We start from the raw sequence: 21,985 nt of genomic DNA on the forward strand, positions 1-21,985 counted from the left end.
TCACTTCATTCCCAGCTAGGAAATAGTTTCCTGAGTTTCCTGGCAGTAGCTCACAAGTGTGAAATGTGAGAATTCAAGGCGGGTTGCAGGAAGTTAATTCGATCTCTTGGCGAGAGAAAGGGGGTAATCCAGTTTTCATGTGCTTTTTAAATCAGTGTAATTTTATCCCAAAAGAAAGAGAGAGTCGCAGCAAACGAGTTCGGTTCTCAGTGCACTGACACCTCCCTTACTGTCCCTGATGTCTTTAACATCACTCTTTAAACATGATATTCCTCAGCAGCCCTTTAGGACCTGTTTGGACAACGTAAGATTCGGTGGAGCTGGGCATTTCTCATTCAGTAGCGTGGCTGGAAGAAGGTTAGCATGCAAATCATAGAATGGCTTAGGTTGGAGGGGACCTCAGATATCATCCAGTTCCAATTCCCTGCCGTGGGCTGGCTGCCAACCCATCCAACCTGGCCTTGAATGCCTCCAGGGATGGGATATCCACAATGCAATGCAATCTCCTCGTGCTTACACTGCAGTATCCATTCTCTCTTAAGCAGCGTTGCTTGCTGGAATTTCAAATTCATGTTTTATTGAGCAGGAACATGAATAGTCATTTGTCTGCTCCTGTAACGCTGCAAAATTCTTGGGGGAAAAAAAAAAAAAAAGCAGCAAATGTGCTGACTCTGCCCAGCAGGGCTGTGTTGTTGTGAGCAGAGCAGACCCTGCTGGGGCTCGTGCATCATTAAGGTCACATGAAATCCGTGAGGGTTGAATTGGGAAGAGCTGAAAGGGAAGCTGGGGTAGAAGGACTGTGAGTGTTAACGAGGCAGAAATCACTCCTCATTGCTTTGGAAGATGAAGTGTAACCGTGGTACCATGCTGGGTCATGGGGGGCTCTCAGTTCTTTGGGAAAAGACAGAGGAGCAGTGGTGCAATGTGTCTCACCACTCATTTCTCTCCTTCTTCCTGAGCTCTGCTTGTCTGCGTGCATTGATTGGAAACGTTTGGAAATTAAATAGGAATAGCAAAAATGCACCGCGTGCATCTTGCTGCTTAAATACAGGTATGGATCTCAATTTAGCATAAGAAGTGATGCTTTTGCTCTCAGCTCTGACTCGGTTGCTGCTATAATTGACAAAAGGTGGAGGAAAACATGTTGTCTTTCGTTCTGCCTTGCCAAAGCCATTTGCCCTACAGGCTGTGCAAAGGGAGCAGAGGGTTCTGCTGGGATGGGCTCAGAGACCAGAGCAGTGCTCAGCCCCTGCCAGGAGATAGCAGCACTGGTGTGCTAAGCCTCTTGTTTGCACTAAGCTGTTTATTTTGCTGCTAAAGGATTTGAGAATCTCTCTGGCTGAATGGAAGCGGCCGCTGAACCTCCCTTGGTGTGAAATTCCCTCCTGTCTGTGTTAGATCTACCACGCACATATAGAATAAGCACAGAATAAGCAAAGCATCTCTGGTTTCCCACTGTTGCATTCCCTAAATGCACGTGCATTTGCAAACAGGGAGCACAGGGTGCATTGTTCAGTGCATGGGAAGGCAAAGCCCAGCTCTGGGGCTGGGGTCAGAGCAAAGCAGGAATACCAAAAGCCTTTCAGGAAGGCTCAAATCCATTATAATATTACTAAACACCATAATCCTGTGAGCCTTGGCTTTGTAATGCGATAATGAGTTATTAAAGGCTAAGGCAGGGTATGGTGGGGAGGGGGAAGTTGTGCTTTGGGGTCTTGTCTTCCTTGCAGTTGGCAGGAAGCAGCTGAGCAATGTATTGGGTTCTCCTCCATCCATGTGATGCTGCAGCAGTTTTCCAGCCACTTCTGCTTGGGATCAAGTGCTGTTTTGTTGTTATTTTTCTTGCAAATGCTGTGTGTTTATTCTTGCTATTCTGGATGTTCCCCATCTGCTTCTGGACAGATCGTTCCTGAGGAATCAGCTCTCACCACGGCCCCGCTTTCCTCTAAGTGCAAAGGAAGGGAGGAAAATCAATTTCCATCAGCTGGATAGTGCCCTTTGATTTATTGCTGCTGGAGGAAGAAATTCTTTATCTCATGCTCCTGGAAAGGATTGTTTCAGTGTTTGTTATTAGGGAGAGATGCTGGAACAGCCCCAGTTCTCCGAACCCTGATATTTTGATAACCTTTACCAAAGGACATCCACGCTATTGCAAGAGCTCTCTTTTACCTAAATACTTAGAGCTACCTAAATACTTACAGCTAAGTTATTTTTCAGCCTCGGGATCGTGCAGAACCAGTATTTGTGCAGAAGCAGAGCTACCAAGGACGTAACAGCAGTAACAGCACAAGGATGATGTGGGGTGGAGCCAGGTCACTGCCATCCCAAAAGGTCCCTGCTGACAGGCAGTGAGATCTGATGGTGTTTTTTGCAATTAGTACATAGTGTGAGGTCTGGGCAGAGCAGCAGAGCTGCCCGTGTGCAGACTCACCAACATGATGCTGCCCTGACAGCAGCCTGCTATGGACAGACAGACAGATCAGGGGTCCAACGCTTCCCTGCTCAGATGATGTGTTATCATTTTATTACTTGTTGCAATTATTCCCTAGGTTCTGAAGTTCATTTCCTGTGTCAGACTGCGGATTCCTAGCCCTACAAATCCATCACTGCACAAAGCAAAGGTGTTCCTGCATCCTCTTTGCCTTGCAGCCCAGCAGGCAGGTCGGTGCTTGGGGCTGCGTTGCCCCCCTGCAATGGGGGTGGATGTGAGTGCTTTGATTTATGAACGTGGCAGGTTCTCCCCTCCTGTGCCCTCCCACTGAGGTCTGTGGGGCACACTGTGCTGCATTCCTTGTCAGCGGGCTGGTTGGAGTTGTAATGAATATAGGGCCGTGCTTTAATTATCCCTAATTGCTATAAAGCAGGTTAGTGGCCAAGTGAGCAACTGCAGATGCCCAACTGGCCTCATTTGTTGGCAGGGAGAGCGACCTGCTGCCCTGGCACTGTGATTAGGGCTAATTTGGTGCTGGAGCTCTCCTTGATGGGAATGAGGGGCAAGTTCTTCGTGGTGCAGCTGCTCTACAGGCACCATTTCTGAGGGGGGAGAGATGTACAGATGGTTTGTCCGTGGGCAACACCAGCACTGCATTGCAGCAATTGAGGGAAAGGAGCAAAATCCAGCTTCGCCTCAAAAGCACTTAGTGTCAAAATGAGCCTGCCTCTCCTTTCAGTTGCTCTGATGGCATTTATTTGTGTGGTTTTCTGGGGCATCGGATCTTTGCATCATCCATCAGTTTAATTCTCTTTAAAAGAGTGGAATAGAAAAAGGAAGCTGAGTGATAGGCAGTGAGGAGCACGCCTGGGGCCATGCAGCCGGAGGCACAACAGTTGCCTGGAGGAGAGCCTGGGGTGATCCTTTCCCCACCAGCAATCCTGGTTGCTTTGGGGTAAATCCCACTGTGCTTTGAGCAGTAGTTTTCATAGAACCATAGAGCCACATCCAGCCTGGCCTTAAATGCCTCCAGGGATGGGGCACCCACAAACCTCCCTGGTCATGTCCATCAGCCCATCACCACCACTAAATAATCTTTAGGAATATTTATTAAGTGATGTAATTGCTTTAGATTGCAGAATCCTGCAGAAGGAAACTTCCTCTGTAGCACACGTGCTAAGTTCTGGAGCTTGGCTGGGCTCTACACAACCCCAGTGAGCATTTTTGGGCATATTCAGCAGAAGACACACAAACCCACCCTACGGTGGGGAAATGCTTCTAATTCACAAAGCCCCAGCATCCATCTATGAAAACTGGAACAGGCTGCCCAAGGAGGCTGTGGATGCTCCATCCCTGCAGGCTGGATGTGGCTCTGGGCAGCCTGGGCTGCTGGTTGGAGACCCTGCACACAGCAGGGGGTTGGAACTGGATGAGCATTGTGGTCCTTTTCAACCCAAGCCATTCTATGATGTAGTGGTCTTTTCCAACCTTAATGATTTTGTGATTCTAATTCTGCCACGGTTATAGAGAGCCTTTTCACAGGGGCATCCCTGTTGGGGCTGTGGTCAAACTGAGTGATTAGCATTGTTGCAGTGTTAATTATTCTCAAAGTGAAAGGTTGACTTGAAGTTGAGTGGCTTGGAGTCGTGCAGATGGCGTTGAGCAGAGCAAAGTGCAGCATGTTTGCGCAGAGGTGTTTGGGTCTAATGGGGTCTTTGTGGTCTTCTTCCATCCCCATGAAACTTTGGGGTCTTTGTGCAGAAGCAGGAGCCTCCTTTCTCATCCCAGAGCCTGTGCTGGCCACAAATGCTATCATTTCTAGCCAATAGCCACAAGGCTGTGTGCCCATCCATAGTGGACACAGTCTCTCCTGGCTGCCCTTGTTCAGGGTTTGCTCATCCTTGTAGAAGCAGTGTTCCAAAAATCCCTTGTAGGACCAGGAAACTTTCCATCGACGAGCTTCATTGCCTCCTGGAAGCCAAACTAAGAGCTCAAGTCGATGTTTCTTGTATTGATTTTGCTCATGGAGCCTTCATTAGAAAGCAGGAAGGACGGAGATTCGTTGAAATGAATTATTGAAAATGTCATACATTTCCTCCTGGTGTGCTGCACTGGAGAAAGCAAAGCGTGGCCTCCTTCCCTATGATACAGCAGCTTTTTTATCTTTTTTTTTTTTTTCCCCCCCAATAAATTGTTTTCAGCCACCAGGCATGCTTTTACCACTGTGCAATAACTCAGCCAACATCAGCTTTCTGCTGCAGGTCTTTCAAGAGCAGCCCGAATCAATAGGTACAGCAAAAAGAAGGGAACCAGAAACAATGGGGCAGGTGTGGGAAAACAAAACGCATCCGTGGGTTTGGTTGATAGAATTATATGGCTTGTTTTTAAAGGCATCCATGTGCAGATAGATGGGATCCAGCTACCCAGCCTTACCATGCTCCCTGAGCACAGAGCCCTGCTTTCACCTCATGGGTGTTGGGTTTTCTGCTGCTTCTTCTTCTTGTTTCCTGCTGCACCCAGGGGAACATTTCAACTACGCCGGGTTGAATTATGGGCTGCCTTCCTCCCTGCAGCACAGTGATGGCAGAAAGGTGCAGTCCCACATTTGCTCCGTGCCTCACTGCCCTCCAGCTCTGAGCGTGCAAAGCAAACCCAGCAACACAACCAACGTGTGGGAGCTGCAAACCTTATTTCCCCCAAAAATGTTGAATATTTGCCCTGCTTGCTGGCACGGGAGGAGCTGCCATGGTGCTAAGGAGCATTGCAACGTGTGGACGGCGTGGGCTCAACGCTGCCCAGCTTCCATTGGAGGAAGGCGGAGGCTGCGGTCGATGCACGCTGATGAGCAGCCCTGATGGCTATTGATCTGTTGGTGCTGCCCTTGATTAATTTCCTACTGCTGGGTTTGGGGTTCTTTGTGCACGCTTTGTCCTGACGTGGGATCGCATCTTTCCAGTGCTGCTTGCAGCAAATCCCTGCAAAAAGGGAGAAGGCGTGGATGTACCCAAAGGATGGGCAGTGCAATGGGTTGAGCTTGCAGTTGTGCATCCTCTCACCGGTCGCTTCCAAAACCAGCATACAGATGGCCAAGGTGCAGCTCCATACCCTGCTCACCCCTCGCTGTAAGCATTCCTCCCAGCTGCAGCTGCTGGCACAGAGCTGGAGGAAGTGCACGGCTTTCCCTGCGAGCTGGTTTCAAAGAGGCTTTGTAGATTGCAATCTCCCCTTCGTTGCAGTGATAAGGTGAGAAGGGTGGAAGTGGAAAAAAAAAAAACAACCCCAAACAGCCTTCAGTTGCTGTTTGCCCCCCCCCAGTTCTGCAGAGGAGATGTGAGACAGAACGCAGGTCGACGCCTGCTGGGTTGGCCCCCCAGGATTGAGATGCCCTGCCCCAGTTGGCATTGGCCAGCATTGGGATGGGGATGTAGTTAAGTGGCTAATGATGCTAATGAGCTGGGATTTATGAGGGGAGCGAAATACAAAGGGGTTTAGGCACTGAACCAGCTTAGGTGCTTGTGAAAATCCCACTAAGCTCTGCAGTTCCTGCAGGGAATGTGCCTCAAGGTGAGCCCCAGCCCTTTGCCAGGACAGAAACAAGGAAATCCTCTCATACCAGCCTCGGGACACCAGTGAGGAAAATGACTTTTTCTTTCCCCACCCTTGGCACGGATTCTTCCCTAATACTCGCATTCTACAGCATCTCCCTTTCTTGTACCATTTGGCTGCGGCGATGGCCAAGAAAACCAACCTTGGCCCTCTCTTCCCACCCCATTCAGAGCACCCTCAGCCTGTAGGGTGGGAATACAGCTCCGTCGGTGTGGCTCCAGCCCCCACATCTCCCCATTCTGATGCACGGAGCTCTCCTTTGCATGCAGGTTGGGCTTTGCTGGGTTGGTTGGGAATGAAGTCACCTGCAGCACAGCCCTGTGTGCAGCTCCTGTTGGGTTGCAGAGCCCGCAGGGTATCTCGCAGTGGTGATGCTGTTCCTCTCAGAGGCACTTGGCAAACAAATGAGCGAGGAAGAAACACAGATTGTGTTTGCTAATGGAGCGCTGTTGCCAAAGAATGCACAAGCAGTTATTCACTGCAAGGGAAATTCCTCTCTGGGAGATGTTTGGGCTGAAAGGCTCAGGGTTGCAAGCCTTGCTGAAATGCTGCATTTTTTGCTCGTTGTGTGTAGATGCTGAACTTAGAACCTCGGTGTTTGCTGTCCTTGCATGGTTTCCTTTGGGAGGGGGGAGCAAAGGATGCGTGGTTTAGTGGGCATGGTGAGGGTGGGTCGATGGTTGGGCTGGATCTTAGTGGTCTTTTCCAAGCTTAATGGTTCTGTGGTTGCACGGGCATCGTTTCGGGGCCACAAACACCAACCCTATGGGGGTGGGAGTCACCCAGTTGGAATTGGGTGGGATGGGGCTGTGGGAGAGCAGAGCTGGGGGAAGGGGAGGTGGTTGGATATGTGGGGATGGGTTGATGGCTGGACTTGGTGATCTCAGTGTTCTTTTCCAACCTTTATGATTCTGTGTTCCTGTGCTCAACCTGCAAAGAAATGAATTTTGGTAAGCATGCTTGCTCTTCTCTCCTCCTCTCCCCCCCCCCCTTCTTCTTGTGCTGGGTGTTAAATTAAAATGTGGTTTTGATTTCAAATAGTTTAAATTAAAATGTCTCCGTGTATAAAACCCTCTGCGGACTATAAATTATGCAGGAGAGGACTGTGAATTATTCAGAAGTGAAACAGCACTGGAAACCCCTCCAGAAAACAGAGCAGTGATGGGAGAGCAGCCTGCAGGACCCAGACCCAGCAGGACTGAAAATGGGCATCGCCAAGAGATGCTGAGACTCAAAATGGGGTTTTTCTTATGCTTTTCCCATTGCTGCTTCTAAACAGGCAGTGGATGTTTTGTTTTTCCCCCTGGGAAAGCCCTTTGGATATCTAAAATGAAGGCTTTCTGTTCACATTTGCATGGTTAGCTTTGCAGTTTGCAATGGGTTTGGATTCAGGGTGGTGCCAAAGGTTGTCCTGGTGGGTCTCTTCCAACTTGAGATCTTCTTTGGTTCTTTGAGCAGGTTGGGCCAGGCTCTGAGCAACCAGTGTTCTCAGCCTCTTTGCTGATTTGGGGTTGAGGGTAGTGGGATATTTAGGATAAAGGATGCTATAATGGGATATTTGGGGTGAGGGATGTTATAACGGGGTATTTGAGATAAGAGGTGCTGTAATGGGATATTTGGAGTAAGGGATGCTATCATGGGATATTTGGGCAAGGAATACCATAAAAGGGGATATTTTGGAATAAGGGATGCTATCATGGGATATTTGGGGTGAGGGATACCATAAAGGGGGATATTTGGGATAAGGGATGCTATAACGGGATATTTGGGGTAAGAGATCTATAATGGGATATTTGGGGTGAGGGATGCCATAAAGGGGGATATTTGGGATAAGGAATGCTATAAAGAGATTTTTGGGATAAGGGATGCTATAACAGGGGATATTTGGGGTAAGAGATCTATAATGGGATATTTGGGATAAGGGATGCCATAAAAGAGGATATTTGGGGTAAGGGATGCTATGGCACGATATTTGTAGTAAGGGATGCTACAGTTGGGACAAGGGGTGCTATAATGGGATATTCCAGGTAAGGGATGCCATAAAAGGGGATATTTGGGATAAGGGCTGCTATAACAGCATTTTTGTCATCCAAAACCCAAAACTGGAGGAAAATATACATTCCTATGAAACGTGACCATTGGAGCACTGTGTAATGAAATGAGCTGAGGGGAGAAACGATTGATTTAAGGAAGCCATCTCTGCACTTTTGTGTTGGAATAGCATTACCCCTAATGGAGTAATGCTGTTTCAGAATCCGGCCCAGCATTGCCATCCTAAGGCAGAAGCAGCACCAGTGTGCTGTATTTTCCTCCTCCTTCGCCTGCAGTCATCACACCCAGAATTTCAAGACAGATTTTGGAGGTTAAAACTTCCCCGCAGAGCCCAGATTGTTTCCCTCTCAGCTGTCATCTCGGGACGGTTCTGTTTGCTTTCAGATGGCATCAAATATTTGGATTCCTGCAGGGGCTGCGGTGCGAGGGTGAATCTCATGCACACAAAACAATCAAAATTAGCTTTTTCTAAGAGGGCTTTTTTAGCATTTCAGTGCGTGCTGCTCCTTTGCAACCCCTACCTGTTGCATTTCTATGTGTATATCAGCGTACAGAAGATGCTCTGCTTCTGCTTGCACCGATGGCTGCGTTGCGTTTGTTCCTTTGTTGCTTTTCATTCCAGATCCCCACGTTGCCTTGCTTGTTTTTGTTGTTATTGGCCTTATCTCTCCAATAGAACAATATTATTGCTGGGGAGGTGCCCGGCACAGGGCAGAGCTCCAGAAGGTGCATGAGATGAAGATGTCTGCAAGGAAACAGCAGGGAAAAAAAACATCATTAAAAGTAATGAGTTGAAAACTTTCCTCCAGCAAGCATCACTGCTCTGTCTCATGGAATTTGCAAACAAAAAATACTGTATTTCCCCCCCCATCTCAGCTGTGTTTCCTTGCATGCTCTTCTCCTCCTGGATGCAATCATGGATTGAAAAGGACCACAGTGCTCATCCAGTTCCAACCCCCTGCTGTGTGCAGGGTCACCAACCAGCAGACCAGGCTGCCCAGAGCCACATCCAGCCTGGCCTTGAATGCCTGCAGGGATGGGGCATCCACAGCCTCCTTGGGCAACCTGTTTTTCAGCTGCAGCACAAAGCACATCCTATGGGGATGCAGTCCTGAGCTCAGCCCCTGCATGCTGAGCCCTCCTGTACCCTGCTCATGCTGCAAGCTTTGCTCGTGCTCCTGCAGCTCCATTTTAATTGCATCATATTGTTCTGCTTCTCCACACCCGGTGCGAAGCGCTGATAACTTTGTCGGAGCTGCTGCCTGGCAGAGAGAGCAGAGATTAATAAAAACCTGTCACTTTTATTAACTTTGCAATCTAGTGCATCACTTAATTCCAGGCAGGCGCTGACCGCAACGCTCGGAGCTGTAAGCAGCTCTTTCTGTCTTGGTGCAGAGCTCTGCTGGGCTGGGTGGGAGTGATGCAGTCCCATAAGGCTTTCCCTAAGCATCTCCTCTTGCCAGACCCTGGGCTCCCCCAGCTCCTGGGAGATGCCTGCTGAAGATGCTGTCGTTGGCTGTCTCCATTGCCTTGATGGAGGGTTTGGTCTGGAGAAAGATGGACGTAACCCAGTGGTGGGGATGAGGTTGTAATGGAGTGATGGAACTCTAAACCCATGGATGTTCCAAGTGAAGCTTCCAAATAGTGGCTTTTCTTTTATAGCAGAGTGATCATTTGATCATTTGATGCATGGAAGCGTTCTGTTTAGGGGCAAGGAAGGTGAAACTGCTCCATGTGTCCCAGATTCTTTCTCAAATGCACATCTGTAAGACCAGAGATGCCTCTGGGGTTCTTACTGTGGTCCTTTGGAGAGGGACGTTCCTTGGCATGGACTTGAAGGGATGTTCTGGGGTCTTCTAGGAGCAGGCAGAAGATGCCCATTGGATCCCATTGCATTTGTCCCTGATGTGGTCTCAGCCTGAGCACCCCGTAACCATTTCGTTTTTTGGCTAATGCCTCGAGAGCAGTCACAAAGAAATAAATCAAACCAAGAGCATCCAGACTAGAGCCAGGCTGTTAAATAGGTGCCAGCCCTGCAAACATCAGAATGGGTGGCACTTCCCACTGCTGGCCCATCCTGCGCCGTTGAGTTGATCGTTGGCTTTTTAGCAGCAAGGAAGCAGCCTGTGTCGTGCTTTCCATCTCTGTGCTGCACTGCAGTTATTTTGATCTGTTATATATTGTTCTCGATGGAATTATTCTGCCCCCAGCCTGTAGATAAGGGCTGTTGCTTAACGAGCGTGAGCTTTTTCCTTGAAGGTTAAATCGCTGCCTTGCAGGTTGCTGAGTGAAGAGATGCTTTCTGCTTCCCTTCTGCATCTTCCTGGGCTGTTTTGGTGTTTCCAGGTGCTTCCAGCAGCGTGTGACACCCCTTGGAGCAGTGCACAGTGGCATTGAGGGTGCATTTAGGGCTGTGCCTCTCTTGTGGGTGCTCTGCTTAACAAACAGCAGCTTTTCAGAAGCCGTTAGCGTGAGCCATTAACTCTTCCTTTTAATTATTCAGCTCGCCTGTTTTAAATTTTGGTTTAAATGCAGCTAATAGGCTTTGTGGAGGAGGCTCCGACCTCAGCAGTCCCTCCCCAGAGGAGCCCACATGGTGCCTCACCAGCTGATCACTTTGCCTCATTATCTCACATCTTTCTCCAGCTGATGGATGGCTCTGGATTGTTTTATGAACATCCGTGGGTGGGTGCAGCAGACGGGTGGGGAACATGGGGCCTTGCAGTCCCATATGGCAAAGAAGGAGCAACCCCAGCCACCATGTCTGTTTTGTTGTGATTTCTGCAGGTAACTCCAAATTGTCTTGTAGCATCGTTTTGGGTCTTGTGCACGTTGCTTTGTGTGGTTGATGGTTGGGCTGGATGAGCTGATGGGTGGGTTTGGTGACCTAGTGGTTGAGCTTGATGACCTGATGGCTGTGCTTGGCGACCTGATGGTTGGGCTGGATGACCTGATGGTTGGGCTTGGTGACCTAATGGCTGGATTGGGTGACTGATAGTTGGGCTGGATGACCTGATGGTTGGGCTGGGTGATCTGATAGTTGGGCATGGTGACCTGATGGCTGGATTGGGTGACTGATGGTTGGGCTGGATGACGTGATGGTTGGGCTGGGTGATGGGTTTGGTGACCTGATGGCTGGATTGGGTGACTGATAGTTGGGTTGGGTGACCTTATGGCTGGATTGGGTGACTGATGGTTGGGCTGGATGACCTGATGGTTGGGCTGGGTGACCTGATAGTTGGGCATGGTGACCTGATGGCTGGATTGGGTGACTGATAGTTGGGCTGGATGACCTTATGGCTGGATTGGGTGACTGATAGTTGGGCTGGGTGACCTTATGGCTGGGCTTGGTGACCTTATGACTAGATTGGGTGACCTGATGGTTGGGCTTGGTGACCTGATGGTTGTCCTGGCTGACCTGATGGTTGAACTTGGTGACCTGATGGTTGGACTTGATAATCTTAGTGATCTTTCCCAACCTTAACAATTCTATGATTCTGTATCCTGCTGGGAGGAGCATGGCCACCCCATCGTTTGTGTTGGGTCTGCACCCAGCTGCAACGCCTGGCCCTAAGATGATAGGGGGTGGCAGCCAGAGTTGGTGTTGTCAAGGGTATTTGTGCTGGGCTCCCACCCCATGCGTGGTAGGAAGGGGCCCCAAGGATCATCAAGTTGTGCTGACATGGTTAATGAAGAGGGATCGATAGAATTGTTTATTTGAAACTTTCTAAAGCTAAATGAAATATATTATTTAAAAAAAAACAACTTAAAAAAGCAACAACATCTGGTTAGTAGCATCCATATTTGGAGTCGAGCTGCCGACCTTCAACCCCATTAAAATCACAGATGCAGTGGAGGATGCAAATGAGCCTGGTGCATTCTGGAACGGGGACACATCTTTGCATTAAGCGTGCAATGGTTCAGCTCTGCAGGTGGTGTTGTGTTCTGCCACTTCCATGCATGCAACCGGTCCCGTGCAAACATTCACAAGAGCACAGCCTCAGTGTGTAGAGACTTAATTACACGTTGCTTATTAGAGTTGGCCTGTCAGCGTGGTGGTTGAGCAGCCGAGGCGGCCGCTTTATCGCCTGTTTGCAGGAGTTGTGCAATTTCTTTATCGTCATATATGGTAATGTATGCACTGCAGCACGGCGTGGGGCGAGATTCAATGAATAATGGAAAGCCCAGAGTCATGTTGAATCTATATTGGCCGTGCTTTTTCCCCAGCAGTTATCTTTAAAAGGAAAATATTAATTCTGGGGGCTCAGAGCTGTTTTAGAGCATCTCGGTCTCTGCAGCAGGTGCAGTTTGTTGGAAGGCTGCAATGAATTATTTGCCAGCACGGGGGGCTGCAAGACATGCTGTTGCAACGACCACTTTGTATCCCCAGGGCCATGCTGCTGATTTGGGTTCTGGCAGATCCCACAACACGACCTACCAAAAAACGTGCCCAAGGATGTGCTGGTTGTTGGTTGGACTTGATGGTGTTAGAGGTCTTTTCTAATCTTAACAATTCTGAAGTTCTGTGATTCAATGACATGGGGAGTGGGCATGGTGGTGGTGGGTTGGCAGTTGGACTTGATGGTGTTAAAGGTCTTTTCTAACCTTAACAATTCTGTTGATCTCTGATTGTGTGACATGATTTAGTTGGCGTGGTTGGTGATGAGTTGACAGCTAGACTTGATGATCTTAGAGGTCTTTTCCAACCTTAATGATTCCGTGGTTCTGTGATTCTCTGACATAGTTAATTGGCACGTTGGTAATGAGTTGACAGTTGGACTTGATGGTGTTAAAGGTCTTTTCCAACCTTAACAGTTCTGTGGTTCTCTGATTCTGTGACGTGGTTTAGTTGGCGTGGTTGGTGATGAGTTGACAGTTGGATTTGATGATCTCAGAGGTCTTTTCCAACCTTAACGATTCTGTGGTTCTGTGATTCTATGACATGGTTGGTGAGCATGGTGGTAATGAGTTGACAGTTGGACTTGATGATTGCAAAGGTCTATTCCAACCTTAACAATTCTATGATTTCTTTCTTTCCTGCCTTCCTTCCCCGGCTGCTGTCTGTGAATGCTAATTAGGATGGATAATTTCTATTTGTTTTCTTTTTTGCTTTAACCAAATCCCTTCTATTATGATCTGTATCATTTATTTCTGCGGGCCATTATCTCAGTGTCATTACAGCGTTTTAGCAGCTGAATGAAAACATCCGAAGGAAGCCAGAAGTCGTTAGGCACAACATTCTGTGATAACAACCACAATTCTCGTGATAAAAAAAAAAAAGAGAGAAAAAAATTAGAAGTGTGATGAGTTCAGGAATCAGCACACATGGAGCTGTCGTCGTGAAGTGACACCGTGATGTTTGTCCTCTGTAGTCACCAATGGAGTTCTACAAGTGAATGTCAGTGGGGAGGGCTGGGGGTAAAAGCTGCTTTTTGTCTCTTTACATGGATTTTATGAGTTCTGTTTTTTTCTTTTTTTTTTTAAGGAGGGGAAGATCAATGTTTATGATTTTACCCAATGTCCTGGGTAGGGATGTGACGAAGATGTTTCACTGAGTGACGTGGTTTAGTGGCATGGTGGTGTTGGGTTGATGGCTGGACTAGATGATTTTAGTGCTCTTTTCCAACCTGAACGATTCTATGGAAGGCAAGGTTTGGATTTTTTTTTTTGTGCTCTGAGCAATGGTTGCAAAGCCGTCAGGTTGGGTATTAGGAAAATTTCTTCCCCAGAAGAGCAGTGATGTGTTGGCACAGGGAGTGGGCACAATGGGAAGGGCTGGGGTTGGATTTGGTGATCTCAAAGGACTTCAACATTCATGATTCTACGATGAACATGAAACCCTTGCAGGCAGCAAGCAGTGCTGGGTTCCTGCAAGAGAAAAGATGAGTTACAAAAAGGAAAAGCAAGCAACTCTTGTTTTGAAACCTCTCCTTGATGCTTTTATTTGAAGCAATGTAATCCAACGGGAAAAGAAACTGAAACCAGCACTGGGTTTTCCCCTGCCAGCCCTACCTATGCCCCTGTGTTGTAACTGCATTTCATCAGCTGCTGTCCTGCAGAGGATCAGCCCTTGGGGGATGGATGGTGCTGAGGCTGAAGTTCGTGGTGAGCCCAGTTGTGCAGGGCTGTAGGAGCCAGGTGAAGGTTGGATTTTTCAGCCCAGCCTTGGATCGTGGAATCATTAAGGTTGGAAACGACCTCTCCAACCATCAGCCCACCCCCACCGTGCCCACTGAGCACGTCCCTAATAAAAGTGCTGGTGCCCCAGGGTTCATTTCCCCGTTGCATTTCCAGCAGCATTGCTTCAGACCCTTACTATATTCCAGCATTCAGCTTCGGCGTGATGCAGCCCACGAGCCAAACCGATGGAATAAAACAGCACTGCAGCCCAGAAAATCAAACGTGCAACCCATTGCACGAAACAACAGGCGCCGCTGCCTTCCCGTGCCTCAGTTTCCCCCACCCAACGTTTCTTTCCTCCTCCTTTCGGGTTCTTTTTGCTTCCTTTACATTCCTAACCGACCAGGACAAGCCACTCCTCCGGCGGGTGACATCAGGCTGGAGCCCAGCGGGGCCCTGCATGGCCGCCATGCAGCAGGGAGTGGGGACAAGGAGGGGGACAGCAGCAGGGAGAGGGGGAACGCTGGGGAACGTGGGACGAGCTGGCTGGAATCCCACGGGTAAGAGCTCAGAGATGGGGCAGGGAGGTGGAGGAGGAGGGTGGAGGAGGGGTTCCGTGAGCGGGTCCCCGCTTGGTTTTGTAGCTGTTTGTTGTTATTTATTTTTAAATTTTTCTTATCGTTTTTAAATCTCCTTTCTCTCGGCCGTTTTTGTTTTTTTTTTTTCACGCTGCTTTCTATCCCGTCCCTCTCTGCTTTTTTTCTTCCCTTGTTTGTTTTCTGCCTGCTTCCTTTCGCTCCCTGCAGGAGGAAACAAAACCCAAACCCTCGCTGACTCTCTGCTTTTCCCCAGTGCTCTGTGGGTTTTCCCCCCATGCCCTGGCTGACTGCCCGGGGGGGGGGATCACAGCAGTGCCACCCCCTCCATCCTCCTGCCCTCCCCTCCTGCATGTGCTGCATGGCTGTTAGTGGGGTTTGGGTTATATCCTGATACTGGAGGTGCCCCAGTGGTCAGGGGTGGGCTCTGCAAAGTGCCACATCCTCAGGATTATCCTATAAGTGCTGCTATGGGGGCAGGTTTGGAGCCGTCCCAGTGGCAAGGTGGGGGTGGGCACGGTGGGTTTGTGCAGGCATTGGGGTCCTTCTGTAGGTCAGAGTGAGTTTGGGGCTCTCCAAAGGAACGTAGCCTGGAAATTTGGTGCTTTTCCCCCATTTTAGTGCTTGCTGGGGGGGGGGGGGGGAGGGACACACATGGATGTGTGAACCTTCCCCAGGTACCCAAAGTCAGACCAAACCAGAACCATCAGAGCCATGGGGTGCTTTTAAAGTATGAGCTTGACTCATCCCTAAGTCCTTAAATCACTGCTTTTCTCTGATACCATTCTGATACCGTCCCAGGGGGGAGATGTACCCATGTATGTGTGCATATATGGAGGTCTGACAGCACCTTGGAAGTTTGTTGCTATCAGCCGAGGTAGAACTAACAGCTAAATATTTTCTTGGTTTTCATCACCGAGTCCAGGAAATGTTGAAATTGGTGCTTGGATTTAAAAAAGCAGCCGTGCCCAAGTGTTAGAGGCGTTCGCCACGGATGCTTCCAAAAATTAAATGAAAATTATTAATAATATTAAAAAAAAAATCTCTGATTATTTGCATTGTCTGTTAATCGGTGCTCGGAGCATAAAAGGGTGGAGAACGCGGCGGGGTCGTGGATGTTGGATGCTATCAGCTAAAATAATAATTGACAGCCAATTATTTCGTGTGCGAACGGCAGTTTTTGTCAATTAGGAAACGTTTAAGTGGTGTTGATTTCTGGCTGCTCCGGGTGCTGCAGTGCGAGGAGGGAGCTCCCTCCATCCCCATTAATTGCAGTGCTTCGTTATGGGGTGGGGATGAGCCCCCCCCAGCAAAGCAAAAAGGGAAGAGGACAAAAAAAATAGGGTTAAAAATGAGAGGAAAAATGCGTTGTGGGAGCTTTTTGCATTGGGGTTTGGCCATAGGGAGGTGAAACAGAAGATGCTGTGAAGAAGGGGGTGGGCTCCTTCCTGCACCGTTGGGTTGAATCTGAGCTGGTTTGGGTTAAGGCAGAGATGGATGCTGCAGTTGGGTCTGGGGCAGCATCTCCTGGTGGGGTTGTAAGCTGTTCCCAGTGGCATTTGGGGACGTGGAACATACATTGAGATGCTTAAGCTGGACGTAGAGCGTGGGGGTTTGATTTATTTCCTGCTGAAAGGTTTCTCCCAGCACCCAAGCAGCTCCCAGCATGATTTCTACTGCTTGAGCATAGCAAGAGATATAGGATTTATCCCCCAAAACCTTCAGTTTATGAGTTGTACTTTGGTCCGTGTATAGAGACACCATTAGATGGACAGATAGAGATAGATAGCTGGGTTGTATGTTGTACCATATGGACGTGCCATTGGATAGGGATGGATAGATGCAGATAGATGGGTAGGTATTAAATATATGTATGTCCTTGGGTGAACCATCCTTGCCATGGTTTGGGCTCCTTCTCTTCCACCAACTGTGCATCTCTGTAGAAAAGTCACTTTTTTAGCAGTAAAAAAAGGAGTTCAAGAAACTTCTTTTAAAAAATAAGGTGAGATGTTTATAAGAATAAAAAAGATTTTTAAGATTTAAGTTTTGTTGCTTGCCAAGGTGACCAGCACACTGGTTTGGCTTCGTGTATTTATTGCATCCTAGATGGGACCTATGGATCTCATTGACCTCACTGCACATCTGCAACCCTGCACATAACAGGGAGGTTGAAACTAGATGACCACTGTGGTCCTTTTCAAACCAGATCATTCCATGATTCTATGATTCCAACCTAAAACCTTTAGTTGGGATGGTTGGACCAGCCTTGCCCATATCCAAGTGGGGATACAGTAGGCACCAAATGAATCCTGTTGGGGATTTAATTAGCTGATAGCACGGCTTGCAGAGGAGCTGGTTGGAGTTGAACGTGTGTGGTTAATCATTGGCCATAGGGCTGATGGCTGGGGATGTGAGAGGGGAGAAACAGCACAAGGTGGGCTGGGGTGGGTATGGAAGGAGAAAGAATGGATGACAGTGGAGTTGTGTGGTTGGGTGCTTGCAGAAATGGAGGAAATGGGATTTTTCTGGCATTTGGGGTGGTAAGGAGATGGGACTGGTCATGTGCAGAAATGGGGGAAAGGGGATTTTAATGGGGTTTGGGGAGGCAGGTCTGTGTGCAGGAGGGAAGAGCAGCCAGGCGCTCAGCTGCGTGCCGATGACCTTTGGCAGTGCACACATTGTGTGTCTGCTCAGCCGGGCTTTGCTTGCACTGCATGCACCCAGTGCATTTGCCCTGATTTCCCACGTGCTGGAGGCCAAAAATCTGAATTTCTCCTGCCCCTTGGGAAATGGTAACGTGGGCAGAGCCGAGCTGTGCTCCTCGGACACCGATTTATCCAAGCTTTTTGTGAGAATTTCAAGAAAGCACTCTGGACTTTAATGAAATCCCCAGCCCGCAGCTCGAATGTTCCTCGTTAGTGACTTTATTGCTAAATAATTTACAGGAGGAGGCCTTGCCAGTTTTCATAAGGGAAGCATTTCAAGTATGCAAAGCAGATTTTATGCCTTCCCAGAGCAGCTGCTGGCTCAGGGATGGGGGACCAGCACTATGCTGGCTCTGCCCCATTTATTCTGCACCTATAGGGAAGGTGGGAGGCAGCAGTGCAGGCGGGGCAGGGACTGTTTCTTCCCAAAACAAACCCCGAATTGTGTGACCAAACTGGGGGAAGGACCCACAGACACTGTAGGCATTGGTTTTATGGCTCCTGTTCACTTGTTGTTTCTTTCTCCCCAGCACTGCTGCGAGAGGAGGTGGCCCAGCTGCAGGAGGAGGTGCACCTGCTCCGGCAAATGAAGGAGATGCTAACGAAGGAGCTGGAGGAGACACATGGCAGCAAATCCCCCGAGGTGCTGTCGGCCACTGAGCTCAAGGTGCAGCTGGCACAGAAGGAGCAGGAGCTGGCAAGGGCCAAGGAGGCTCTGCAGGGTAAGGGCTGCTTTTCCCTATAGGGTTTTATCCCACGCATCCCATAACCCTGAGTAAATGAATTAGCGAGGGAAGGAAAAGCTGTCCTTTTTATTTGGGTGAGGGGGTGTGTTTTTGTGGGGTGAGGTTGGATGCACGAGCAGAGCATCCCCAGCAGGCTGGGAAATTGGGCACGTCAGGCACAAAGTCGTCATTGTACAGAGCAAAACTGAGCTGAAATGCAGTTGGAAAGTGTGATGGGATGGGTTTGGTTCAGGTTTGAGCTCCTTGGAGCCATTGAGGAAGGAAGCAGAGCATTGCTTGGTGATGCATGCATTGTGCTGCATGCATCCTCCTGCATGGAGCTTGCTGCAAACCCCACTGAAGGGTTGTGCTGCAGGACAGAACCTGATGTTGGAGGCTTTCCTCCTCCAAAAAGCACTTCTTGGTGAATGAACTGGAGTAAGTGAAGGCTTGATGGTGTAGTACCCAGGGTAAGGGCACTGTGTGGGGCTGTGGGGAAGGGAAAGGGAAGGAAAAGGGAAAGGGAAAGGGAAAAGGAAGGGAAAGGGAAAAGGAAGGGAAAGGGAAAAGGAAGGGAAAGGGAAAAGGAAGGGAAAGGGAAAAGGAAGGGAAAGGGAAAGGGAAAAGGAAGGGAAAGGGAAAGGGAAAAGGAAGGGAAAGGGAAAGGGAAAAGGAAGGGAAAGGGAAAGGGAAAAGGAAGGGAAAGGGAAAGGGAAAAGGAAGGGAAAGGGAAAGGGAAAAGGAAGGGAAAGGGAAAGGGAAAAGGAAGGGAAAGGGAAAGGGAAAAGGAAGGGAAAGGGAAAGGGAAAAGGAAGGGGAAGGGAAAGGGAAAAGGAAGGGGAAGGGAAAGGGAAAAGGAAGGGGAAGGGAAAGGGAAAAGGAAGGGGAAGGGAAAGGGAAAAGGAAGGGGAAGGGAAAAGGAAGGGGAAGGGAAAAGGAAGGGGAAGGGGAAGGGAAAGGGAAGGGGAAGGGAAAGGGAAAGGGAAGGGAAAGGGAAAGGGAAAAGGAAGGGAAAGGGAAAGGGAAAAGGAAGGGAAAGGGAAAGGGAAAAGGAAGGGAAAGGGAAAGGGAAAAGGAAGGGAAAGGGAAAGGGAAAAGGAAGGGAAAGGGAAAGGGAAAAGGAAGGGAAAGGGAAAGGGAAAAAAGGGAAAGGGAATGGGAAAAGGAAGGGAAGGGAAAGGGAAAAGGAAGGAAAGGGGAAAAGGAAGGAGAAGAGGGAAAGGAAAGGGGAAAAGGAAGGGAAAAGGAAGGAAAGGGAAGGAGAGGGAAGGAAAGGGAAGGAGAAGGAAGGAAAAAGAAAAGAAAGAAAAATAAAAATCATCCCTGGTCGGTGTGTTTTCAGTTTTATCACTCTTTGATGATGTGCAAATAAAACAAAAAGACTTTTTTTAGAGTTTTTCCTATGTTCCAAGGGTTGGAAATGGTTCTTGTGAGCTGTTGGAGCAGGCTGGCTTGCCTCCTCTCCATGGGAAATCATGGTGTAGTTGTATGCAAAAAGCCAAAATGCTGCAACTGAGCAGCGAGCTTTCCACTGCGCTGCCATAATGACTTGAGAATCACGAGTGCTTAAAGAATATCGTGATGCTTTGCTTTTTTTCAGTTGGGCTTTTATTGGTCAGCTATAGAAGCCCGTGGGATTTGTTTTGCAGGACTTCCTTGCAGGTGTGAGGGATGGGGCGAAGGAATCTCGACTCACACTTGTGAGCAGCTCAGCCAACAGCCCATTTACATCCCTTCCTCCTCCCTCCTTCCAACCCTGGAAGCCTTTTCCTGTCCTTTGGCAAAGCCCACAGTGCTGGATCCATCCCCACGGGCTGGGCGGCAGCGCAGCGCTTACGGGATGCTGCAGAAATCCTTTTTCCTTCCCATGAAAACTCCTGCCAAAAACAAACAAACAACAAAAAAAAAGGAGCGGAAAAAAGGGCAGCAGCTCCAGAAAAAGAAAAAAAAAAAGAAAAAAAAAAAAAAAAAACCCACATTTGAGGAATGTTGCTGATGGGAACACAGCCAGACTCTGCTCGGCTGCAGGATTTCAGGCTCCTGTCCCCACGCACGGCTGCAGCATCCTCCCTGCTGGCTGCATGCACGCTGTGTTGTTAGCAGGCAAGTGATGGGGAAATTGTAGGGGAACGTTAGGGAAATCCGTTGCCATGCTTGGCTGAGAGCCTGGAAGCACTGCGGAGGTAGAGAGTGAGGGAGGGGAGGGGAGGATCCAGCCTCTCTGGCATCCCAGCATCTCCATAAGGATCTGGTTTGGGGTTGGAGAGGCGTGAATGGAACCTCGGTCTGTAGGGAAATGCCTTCCTGGGTTGTCCCACGCCAACGAGCCCTTCCTGCTGCGGAAGGGAGAGGAGAGCAGCTCTTCCTGCTGTCGTCGTGCAGCGTTTACATCTCCCAGCACAGAACTGGTGTGGCGTGGGATGCGGCTCAGAGCGGGATGTTGTGTTGTAGCTCCTTCCTCTGGGCTGCTTCTGTCCCTTGTGCCTTATTTTGTGATAGTAGAATGTCCAGAATGGAGTCATGTAAAGTCCTGGGGGATCCTGTGGGGCGGCGGGGGGGATTTGGGGTCCCCCAGCAGGTGAGGGTGGATGTGGGGTCCCTAGGAGATGGAGGTGGATCTGGGGTCTCCCTGAGATAGGGGTGGAAATGGGGTCCCCAGGAGATGGAGGTGGATCTGGGGTCCCCCATCAGATAGAGGTGGAAATGGGGTCCCCATGAGGTGGAGGTGGATATGGGCACCCCAAGAGACGGAGGTGGATAGGGGGTCCCCCAGGAAATGGGGCTGGATACAGGGTCCCTAGGAGATGGAGGTGGATACTGGGTCCCCCAGCAGATAAGGGTGGATTTGGGGTCCCCAGGAGATGGAGGTGGATCTGGTGTCTCTCAGCAGATAAGGGTAGATAAGGATCCCCATGAGATGGAGGTGGATATGGGGTCCCCCAGGAGATGGAGGTGAATCTGGTAGATAAGGCTGGATATGGGGTTCCCAGGAGATATGGAGATAGTTGACCATGATCAAGAAGATCCTTAACATCCCAGCATAAGGCAACAACCACCTCCTTGTTGCCCATTTGAGTCTGGTTTGGTTTGGAAAGCCCTTGGCTTCCTCACAGGGTGTTTCCAGGCAGATTCCTGCAAAGCAGAATATCCTATGGAAACGCTTTTCCTAAAAGCCAGTGTTGCACTGGGATGTCCCATTTCTGCACAGCCAGATGCTGGCTGCAAAGTGCCAGCAAGATGCTGCGTGCAGGTGTCAAAAGCTGGGCTCAATGAGCGTGTATTTAATTACAGAGCAAAGATCCCCACGCAAGGCTGCCCGATTTTATGGGTTAGTCACAGTGACAACATTGGATTTCATGGTTGGGATGGAGAAACAAGAGAAATTAAGTGAATGTTAATGCGACACGATGGGTTTGTGCATCCCTCCTGTGCAGGGCTGGTAGTTCTTCCATTTGGAATCACATGAATGTGATTAGGGAAGGTTTAGGTTGGATATGAGGAGGAAGTTTTTCACCCAGAGGGTGGTGAGGTACTGGAACAGGTTGCCCAAGGAGGCTGTGGATGCCCCATTCCTGCAGGCATTCAAGGCCAGGCTGGATGTGGCTCTGGGCAGCCTGGGCTGCTGGTTGGTGACCTGCACATAGCAGGGGGTTGGGACTGGATGAGCATTGTGCTCCTTTGCAACCCAGGCCATTCTATGATGTGATTCTATGCATGTGATGGTAGAGTCATTAAGGTTGGAGAAAACCT

The 21,985-nt window shown here is 49.2% G+C and overlaps 1 protein-coding gene across 3 annotated transcripts in view; it reads left to right on the forward strand.

Moving 5' to 3' along the window:
• The window catches only part of KAZN (kazrin, periplakin interacting protein), a 147,162-nt gene that overhangs the window by 120,151 nt on the left and 5,026 nt on the right, over positions 1–21,985 (forward strand). For 2 of the 3 annotated variants that reach the window (XM_090123321.1, XM_031613526.2), the window contains exon 4: positions 18,041–18,232. In XM_090123321.1, coding sequence (XP_089979447.1) covers positions 18,041–18,232 — 192 coding nt within the window. Of the gene's footprint in view, positions 1–11,892; positions 14,770–18,040; positions 18,233–21,985 lie in introns of those variants that run through there. The other variant, XM_031613524.2, reaches the window with a different exon arrangement.

This window comes from Phasianus colchicus, chromosome 22 (assembly GCF_987193195.1).
Source record: "Phasianus colchicus chromosome 22, bPhaCol1.hap1.1, whole genome shotgun sequence".
NCBI lineage: Eukaryota > Metazoa > Chordata > Aves > Galliformes > Phasianidae > Phasianus > Phasianus colchicus.